Source organism: Branchiostoma belcheri, unplaced genomic scaffold (assembly GCF_001625305.1).
Source record: "Branchiostoma belcheri isolate BF01 breed outbred unplaced genomic scaffold, Haploidv18h27 scaffold207, whole genome shotgun sequence".
NCBI classification, from domain to species: Eukaryota; Metazoa; Chordata; class Leptocardii; order Amphioxiformes; family Branchiostomatidae; genus Branchiostoma; species Branchiostoma belcheri.
In genome coordinates this window covers 136,437-146,597 of record NW_017803569.1, presented here as the reverse complement: position 1 = coordinate 146,597, position 10,161 = coordinate 136,437, and the positions used below count along the sequence as shown (strand labels likewise).

Below are 10,161 nucleotides of genomic sequence, written 5' to 3'. Positions count from 1 at the left end.
GAAGTCGCGCGGCGTGGCCAGTCCTCTGGATGTCAAGAAGTATTAGACTCTGTTCCAAAACCCGGGTGGGGGGGGTGGGTATTTAAGTATCATTCATCTTTCAAATTTGCTTCTCTACACCCATTCCCTCAACACCACCCTACCCAAGGACCGGCCAACACCACGCTCCCCGGCGGTGCGGATGGATCCAATGAAGAATGGCAGTGTGCTCCGTCTACTACCTCCTTTTATGGGATTGATTATAACGTCATTTCGGATTTAACCAATGAGAGCGCAGTAAGGATAGTTGCCTATCCATACTGCGCAATCATTGGATCATCCTTCATTAGTTATGGGGCAGTGCCTTCGTCGCGCCACCCTACCCTGTCTTCCCTGCATCTCCATCAGCGTCCTCAACACCGAATCCTCTTCCTGTCTTAAAATCCCAAACTCCCTTTCTCATCCACTTCTCATACCCTCTCTCATCCAAACTCCCCTTTCTCATCCACTTCTCATATCCTCTCTCATCCAAACTCCCCTTTCTCGTCCACTTCTCATACCCTCCCTCATCCATTTCTCCTCCATTCCTTATCCTTTCCTGCGTTCCTTACGCAAAGCTCCGCTTCCATTCCAACCTCTCGAAAGCCCACAGATACGACAGAGCCGTGTCGATTCTAGGCCGATGGTACTCCGACTTGGATGGGAAGGGGTCCTTCCTATTGTGGACTCTGTGTCTTGTCTTTGTGCAAGCTGCACTGGCAATTAGTCACTAGCTCTCCAGTCCAAGTGGACCCGCACTACCCTTTTCACCCCTTGAGGTACATGTAGTCGGCAACTTGCTGGTCGAAGGACCCTCCTAACCTAACATTGACTTTTGTCGGGCAACGTCCCTTCATTCCTCGGTGCCCTAGCATAATGTCGACAGAGTCATTTCTTCTGCCAAACAGGGGTGAAGATTGCCCTGGACACGCGCCCACTTCGTGGCTCACCAGTCGGCTCACCCCACAAAGGTGATCCTCTCGCTCTGTACCACCCAATACAAGGCTTGTCAGCCTTCCTTTGGGGATTTCTGCCCTGTGAGCCCCACAACGACCTCCAATCTCCTGCCTTTCAGTTGAACGTTGACGGTACTTGTCTTGATCCGCCGGGTTTCCCAGTCCCGCGAGCCGTCGCCTTGTCAACCAATATCTTCTTTCCCCCTTCCTTATTAACAACTTGTATCGGTTCACCACACCAGTGACACTCCGACAAGCATGCCCGGTAGCGGCCATCGGGTGTCTGCACCTACTGGTGCCAAACGACACCCTATGCCGCCCCGAAAGCCCGTGCAGGCGCACTGCTTCCCAGTCACGGGGGTCGTCGCTTCGTGAGCCAATTCCTTCTTCCCCCCTTTCTTATTAACAAGTTGAACATATATTGGCTCACCCCGCTAGTAACACTCCGCCGTGCACGCCCAGTAGCGGCAATCGGGTGTCTGCACCTGCTTGTGCCAAAGACAACCCAGTGCGCGCCCCGGATGCCCGTACATGGGCAGCGTTTCCGTGTCGTTAAACCTACCATGCACGCCCGGTAGCGGCAATCGGGAGTCTGCACCTACCGGTGCGCAGTGTTTCTTGCCTTGCATCCGCCATGCACGCCCGGTAGCTACGCCCGTCTGTCTCCACATAACTTGTGGGAAAAGACAGCACGAGGTGCAGCCCCAGATGCCCGTACACACAGGATATTTGCTGCCATGCACGCCCGGTAGCTACCCCCGTCTGTCTCCACATAACTTGTGGCAAAAGACAGCACGAGGCGCAGCCCCGGATGCCCGTACACACAGGATATTTGCTGCCATGCACGCCCGGTAGCTACGCCCGTCTGTCTCCACATAGCTTGTGGCAAAAGACAGCACCAGGCGCAGCCCCGGATGCCCGTGCACGCATACGCTCTATTTGAATAACAACGATTAATAGAGTCGAACAATGCCCACAAAAATGCAAATATCAAAACCAGGTGCCTGGACAGACACCGACATACAAAAACTGTTACGACTATGTCGTCCAATTTACATGTCAATACAACCGGAACGCGGCCTGAAAAACTTCCCTCACTATGAAAAGAAGAACAAACAGTCGAAAACTCCTACCAATAAATGACACAAAGCGATAAATCATCTCATTCTCGGTCGCGCTTATCTACAAGAGAAGTCGGCGTGTCGTTCCTTGCCCGGGTTGGGGGAGGTGGGAAGCTGGTTGTCCTTGTCTTGATGAGCCTTGAGCAGCTGCCGGGAGAAGCATCGAGTATAGTGGCCTGTACAAAAACATAAACTGCCGTCAAAATTCGATGCAGCCGCACAAAATTGGACCGCATTCCCCCAACCCGGGCGAGTCCCCTCCATGCGGAAAGAACGACTCCTAACATGGGACGCAATGCACGGAGACTCAACCCGAGCTGTTCCTCCCTCTATTACATTAAGTGTTACTCCCCTACATGTGTCACCACCCAACAAACATAAAAAGGTAGCATGCTCCGTGCACAAAGCAAGGTACAGAAATGCAAAGCAGGGGCGCCAGTACAATGGCACCCACAAACCTACAGACCTCACCGCCTTGAATCCCACAAACCTTCCCTAAACGGAGACTACAGCCTGCGAATTGGAGACCTTCCTGTCTTGTCGTCTATCTCCTGCACGTCTGTTATCCAGCCTGCCTGCCATGGCTGAGCCCGCGGTACTGGTTGCTGCGATGGGCGAGGCCATTCACACGTCCTTCACGTAAGCGCCTGGGGAGTGGGTCGACCAAACTGGTCTCGAGAAAGTCGTACTGATTGGAAAACAAAAGAAAACGCCAATGGATTGAATAAGTGGGCACCGGAAAGAATGCCGGACGCGTCGGTCATAGAAATGCAAATCACAAACGTGCAAATTCCCGCCCTGAAATTCCTACCGATGAAATCCGCTCTCTGACGCTGGAAATACAGACAAAGGAGTAAAAACGCCCATGTTGTTCGTGGACCTGCACTCTCTATCGGCCTTCCCTTGGCGTCAAACCGTGCTAGCACACTGAAAACAAAAGAAGCGAGGAAGACAGCCACAGAAGAGAAACCGAAAAACGGCGCCTCGTGGCAACGCTCTACCACCCATACGATCCATATCAGCCAGGTGCGGAGTCCCACCCTAACAATCTTGCAGACAATGTCTGACGTTGCAAAAACAGACAGAAAAACATCAATATCTCCCCTGGTGCTGGCCTCTCTCGGTTTCCAGTTGGTATTCTAGAACCTTAGCAAAAGGGAGCGAGAGACAATGCACAGGAACAGTACATAAAATTAGAAATACAACGCTCTAAAATCCTCGACACCACGTGCCTCGCCAAACTGTTGCCCCCACAAAAAAACCCCACAAGGAAAACCTTACAGTCCTTGACCACTCGACTGTAATGTGAACAATGCCGCCTTCAATGTCCAGCCTTCTCCACTAGAGTCCTTGGGTAGCCGGCTGGAGACGCGAGGCGACTTCGGGGGCTGCCGCGTGCTGCCCCGCCGACCCGCGGCCTGTTCTCGCCGGGCCGCGCTGGAGACACATAGGCGGAGCGTAACCCGCTCTCCAAAGCGTTGCGGAGGGATCCAATGAAGAATGGCAGTATGCTCCGTCTACTACCTCCTTTTATGGGATTGATTATGACGTCATTTCGGATTTAACCAATGAGAGCGCAGTAAGGATAGTACACGTGATCTTATTTTTTTTTGTCAAGTCAGAAATAAAATTGAAGCCGGGACAGCGTGCAAAAATTACTTGGTTGCCAATTTTACTTGGGACAACCTATTTTTGAACTAGCCCAGTGTGCTACCTGAATTTTAAGAATGCCCCCCCCCCAATCATGCCCACTTTGCTTGCACCACTGTATCCGTCAGACGCTTTTTAATTTTAGGTATTAATGGCATCAGTATCATATTTATAGCATCAGTTAACTAAAGGCTGTTAGAAATATTGTCAAAGGATTATGTATGTAACATAAAGTAGTAACTTAAAATTCTGATGGGCAACCTAATTTTTGCGGTAGGTTACCCACTGGGAAACCTGGTTCAAAAAAGTATTTTGTACACTGCTGGGACCAGGCCGGAGGGCCGGGACCAAGGGCGATGTGGAATACACCGTGTTGTCTTTTATTTATGTCATTTTTGCGGTTACTTCTGTGCCGCAAACTTAATCATTACCGTGAACTTAAAACATGAAAACAAAACTTACACTTGACTGTCAAGTTTATTCATGTTTTTGTAACTATGGAAGGAGTTCAGAAGAACATGTTACTTTCTTGAATTGTTTAGGTACAGTTTCAGGTCCAGATCTGTACCTAAACCTGTACTATGTGTACCTGTACCTGTGCCTGCACCTAAAATTTGTTTAGGTACACAGCTCTATGGAACGGCGTGTATGGGCCATGACACCAGACTAGCCAAACTCCCCTCGGGCGCAACTCCCCCGTGGTGGTAATTTAGACAGGTGGGCGAAGGGCCTCTGGCTGCTGAAGAAAAACGGCTAACGGCCCGATACAATGCAAGGAACTTAAAACACTGCAAATGCCTTCTGTCCCTCCTACCACAACATTAAATCTCTGCAAACATATAAATCAATTTACAGTCTGCTCCAATCAAGTTCCTTGTTTCTTTTCATCCAGGTCAACCTTCTGTTCTTTGCCAAGAGCCGAGAGCTGGTTGGATCAAAGGAGGCCACCTTGGCTGTCCCAGGCCAGACTACATCAGCTCAGCTTCTAGCAGCTATTGTGTCCAGGTATCCCAGGTAAGAAAGCTAAGGTGCAATAAACCAGCACGTCATCAGAACGCATACTGCACCTGTGCAAAACATGTAATGTTTAGTGCACAGCACTTCAGCAGAACATCTTATATAAGGTTGTATTCGGGTATATAAGGTTAACATAACATCTGAAGTTTCCAAATGTTGTGTCAGAAAAGATATTGTCTGCAACAGATAAAATTCAGATGCAACATTGACCAAACATCCAACGAAAATTGTGAAAAATCAGGGTTTCGCACAGGCGCAGTACATTCTGCCAACATGCTCAATAAACCTCTTGGTTGTGTAAAAAGAGCCTCTTTATTCAGTGACTTACCAACCTGATGAAACTAAACATGGACTATAAGATGCAATAGCACGGCAAACACTCTAACTGCTTGCATTTACATTTTGAATGTCACAGGTTCAATCACCAGTTGGTTAAGGACTATAAAAATGGTACACACTGCTTAGGCCTAGGGAAAAAAAGGTGTGTTTCGTGTTTCCCGGCCAACCCTAGAAAAACTGCCGACCTCAGCCTTTTTTTTTTGGTGGACCCCTGCAAGGGACATACATTTTTTGAACTGATTGACCTTTTCTAACTCCATGATCTAGTGAGTGATGAAACATTGTACAGTCAGTTTCCAACATTGACATTGATGTGATTGAGTGATGAAACGTCATAGTAGTGCAATCGGTTTTCTGACACTGACATAGAAAATACATATTCTCATGAAAGTTTTACTTTGTTGAATTGCATATTGTATAACTTGGATCACTAGAGATCGCCAAAGTCTAATAAAAAAAGAAAGAAAAACAGAAAAAAATCCCTACCTACCGACCCTATAATTTTGTCACGACTGAAACAGGAAACACAACGTTTTTTTCCTCAGCCTAAAATTACATTACTCATACAAGTTATGATAAAAAGTATATTAAAATAGAACACAGCCAGCTGTACGAATAGACTAGCCCCCTGCTGTAGTGCTTGTACAACTGTGTGGTCAAAGGGCACTATGAATGGTGATGGACACGGCCTATACAGGAAAAGGTGTGGGAAAGATTTTGACCTTTCTTTCCAAGACTTATCCAACAGAGGGAGACAACAACCATAAGTAAGAACGTATGATTTATGTATGAATGGGAAGTGGCATACAATAAGTAAGTTGTAAGTTGTTGACACTACTGTATTTACATTCAGATAATGAATACAAGATCCTTGTGAAAACTTTGAATCCTTGACCCTCCTCCCACTCGTATGCTATTTCCTGCATTTTGAGGGGAAAATTTTGCTGGTAGAATAAGCTTAGTTTTCTAACAAAAATTCCCCTTCTATTATCTTTGCACGCCAATTTTTGTCCCTCAAAGAAAAGATGACGGATTGGGCAAAATTTTTGTCCATCATAATTGGAGAGGTGCTGGTTAGAACACTGCTGTAAGGCCATGTTGATTTATTAAATGGATGACATCCTCTCAGTCTGGAAACCCCAAAACTGATGCAAGCATCACACAGCGTACTGTACGGCAAATATATGATACAGTCTTCATTTTCATTTCTTCACATCTTCTTCTTTTCCTTTTTCAATTGATTTTGACATTCTATGACAATAATATCGTTTCCAACATTTGTTTTGCAATTTGCGTCACATATGCCAGCTGGATTGTAAGATTTACAGTATGGCCAATTTTTTTTTGGGGGGGGGCAGATGAATAAATTCATGGACAGGTGGATGTCATCCATATAATCAAATCAACATGTCTTAACTCACACCGGCATGTCCCGTAGTTGGTCCAGTTTTCTGACAGAGGCGTGATGACCCGCCATGACTGATGACCGGTGTAATCTAGCAGAATGTGCCCCTCCATCATGTGGACGTGGCTGTAATTGTGCCCACACCCATAATCTGTGCTCTCCTGGTACTGTTTACTCAATCTGATCTCACCTATCCATCACGCTGCCTACAAGGTCTGAATGACCCACTGGATTGTAACCCATGTATAGTTAGAGTCACCTCTATAACCTTAAAGCCCTGGTATATATATGCTATGATTATAATTTTAAAGGCATCCAATGCAATTTCAGAGCAGCAAACCTGGAACTAGTCTGAATTAGGCAATCTTTATGATTTTGACACATTAGCACATTTCATACTTTGGGTATCTAAAACTACAGAAACAAGCCCCAAGATGTGTCCTTTTTTTTCTGGGTGGTACGCGAAAATCGGCCAAGGGTCCTTCCAGTAATCATTGTCCTTCAGAATTTTGAGTATTTTTGCTCCTTGAGGGTCAATATACATTGGGATAGTGTGGTTTGAACTCATTATGTAGATAAGTAACTAGAATATTGACTTTGAAAATTATGGTTTCCAAGCCCTAAAAACTGCACCCAATGCCTTTAGTAAGATACTGGAACATTCCATGATTTTGAATAATGTGATGATCACAATATTTATTGCACTATATCATTCTGCTAATGTTTAGAGTGTTTGTAAGCATCATTGTAGCATTAAGTAGTAAGAGTTCCGAGATCTCATACCTTCGCCAGATGATGTGCACCTTGACAAATGTTGACAAATTATAAATGTTTATAGAATATGTTAACAAGACTGTACCACTATCCCTATCCCTCTATCCCTACCTGCTTTGTATGCAATTTACAGTATCGTCGTAAACTTTTCTTTTGAAATGGACAAAAATTCATGTACGCGATGTTATCCAACATGGCCTTAACAAAAGTACTATGTATAATCCAAACCACAAATGTCTAATTTGAGTTGTGTAGAGTTTCAACTTTGGGTTGGGAGATGACATGTACATTGTCTTTGTCAAGTTTGACAAGTAGGTCTTGGTTGAATCCGGAGCTTCCGTGTTTTGTCAGGATTAGCAGGTGGAGACAGCAGGATCAGTCACTAATGCAGGTAGCGTCCCGATTGTCTAGTTTGTCTGTGCCTGGTACATGGGGGGAATGGATGACCCAAATCAGGACAGTCCCTCACATTTATAATGCCAAGGCCTAAGGAAAAATGTTGTGTTTCCTGTTCTAGTCCTGAAAAAATTAGGGTAGGGTAGGTAGGGTAGGGATGATCTTTTTTTCTTCTTTTTTTTCTAGACTTCAGTGACATCTACATGTACATGTATGTAGGGGTCCAACTTATACAATACACTGTACTAACAAAGTAAAACTTGCTTGAGTACACTTTTATTTTCAATGTCAATGTTAGAAAACCAATTGTACAACGTTTTATCACATGTATAATGTGTCAGATCATGGAGCTAGAAAAGGTTGATCAGCTCAAAAAATTAATTATGCCTCTTGCAGGGGTCCACCCCCCAAAAAAGTCTAGGGTCGGCAGGTTTTTCTAGGGTCAGTCGGGAAACAGGAAACACAACATTTTTTTCCTAGGCCTAACCACCAACTCCTGCTTACTATCTCGTTTTCCGAATCAATCAGGGCCGTTCTACTGTTAGAAGAAATACTGTAATTCACTTGTAATAAATTATGTAATACCTGGGCCACGACAACGTTCAATACGGGTGTTCCAGCTCGTGTGATAACTAGCACTACAGCCCGGGTTCTATTTGGTTATCACACAGGTCTCCAAATGTCCCATAGAATAATGGAGAAGAGTCAAGACTTTTAGGCTTCTATCTATTGTTTTGTCTTTTACTTTGGTGCAGTGATGTATGTACTGTCCAGTATTCATTCCTTTTATATGTGATGTTTCTACTGAATCAAAACCATTTGTACAATGATTGACAACTTTTATTTTTCAGTGACAATGGATGTTGTAATACTTAGGTATAGGTATCATTTCTTGTTTCACAAGATTTGTGATGTCAAAATTTTAAATTGTAGGAACCTTGTTTTTTTTGGCCTGTCTTGTTTTTTTCACCCTATCGCATTAGATTTGGAGTCTAGGGAGGATGTCATTCATAAAATTTGACCTTACCTAAGTACCAATAAACCTAAGTCTTAATGCTTTCTTGCTGGGATGTCAGTGATAAGATAGTTTGCATATGACAGTGGTAACTGTATATTGGGAAGGCTGAATGAAAATGTATTCAGCTCTGACACTTGATAGACAGGCCCGAGTCTGATTTAATTGGGCCGTGACATTTGAAGGGTGGAACCATTCTTCTGTGGCCCTGCGGCCTCATGATTCAATCTCCTATACAGGTGCCACAGGTCAGCGACATTCTGAACATGTCAAGCATAATAAGGTATTAGGCTATTGTGTATGAAGTTTTTATGACTGTTCTGCTTTTCGAATACTGTAGATCATGAAATATTTGTGGTGGTCTCATTATCACAGTGATATTTTAGTTATATTATACACTGCAAACATGTCTGCATTATGTTAACTATGTTATTTCTACCTCATATATACGTCTCCTTTTCTCTCTATATTATTAAACCTCTGCAAATTTAAATGTCATTTTTATATAATAATCCTAGTTTTGTATATCCAGTATGATTTATGCTAAAGGGGAAGTGGTAATGCACAGAAAAAATGTTGAAATTTCTATAAATACTAAATAGTGCTAAAAGTGTACTAAAAGTGTTGATTAGAGACATCCAATGTAATTTCATGGCAGGAGACCTGGAAATATTCTGTATAAGGTAATCTGTATGATATTGACACTTATGTCCTACCTGGGCCGCGATTACGTTCGATATGGGTGTTCCGGCCCGTGTGATAACTAGCGGTACGGCCCGGGGGTTCTTTACGCGTACGGCCCGGGCCTTCCAAATGTTCCATAGAACGATTCGAACGCGTTTCGCCCTAACCGCGTGCACCGATTTCGAAATTCGAATACAGAATCCGGATGTTGGAATTGATGTTGTCGCATTTTTTGGGTTTAGGGACCAAAATCTTCGCTCATTTCGCATTGAAAGGCATGTTTTCTTGGGTGGGTATGACATAAATAAGATACAACACGGAGTATTCCGCATCACCCTCGGTCCCAGCCCTCCCGCGGATCGGATCTGCCTTCGGCCGTCGGGCGATCCGACGCGCGGTCGGGCTGGTACCTCGGGCGATACGGAATACACCGTGTTGTATTCTATATATACTGCCCCACATTAGCACATTTACATTCTGTATAACGTTATATTTCTTACTTTGGGCATGTAAAGCAGCACAGAAACAAGCCCCAAGATGAGTCCTTTATTTTCTGGGTGGTACCCCAATAATCAGACCAGGATCCTATATCAGTAACTGTTTCCGTGACTATTTTTGGAATTCATGCTCCAAGAATGTCAATGTAAATTGGGATATAGTGTTGTTTCAAGTAATGTAGAAAAGTGACTAGAAAGTTACACTTTGAAAAATCTGTTTTTGAAGTCAGTGAAACTACGTTCGGCACCTTTAATGTTTACACATTGCACAACAATGACAACATGTTCT

The 10,161-nt window shown here is 44.4% G+C and overlaps 2 protein-coding genes across 2 annotated transcripts in view; both read left to right on the top strand.

Annotated features, from left to right (window-relative positions):
* Positions 1-10,161, top strand: part of LOC109469552 (molybdopterin synthase catalytic subunit-like) — a 50,295-nt gene that overhangs the window by 6,806 nt on the left and 33,328 nt on the right. Inside the window, exon 3 of the mRNA XM_019768084.1 lies at positions 4,638-4,759. The gene's annotated coding sequence lies outside the window, so the exon portion shown is untranslated. The remainder of the gene's footprint in view (positions 1-4,637; positions 4,760-10,161) is intronic.
* LOC109469535 (molybdopterin synthase sulfur carrier subunit-like) overlaps positions 1-10,161 on the top strand; it is a 21,263-nt gene that overhangs the window by 4,096 nt on the left and 7,006 nt on the right. Inside the window, exon 2 of the mRNA XM_019768067.1 lies at positions 4,638-4,759. Coding sequence (XP_019623626.1) covers positions 4,638-4,759 — 122 coding nt within the window. The remainder of the gene's footprint in view (positions 1-4,637; positions 4,760-10,161) is intronic.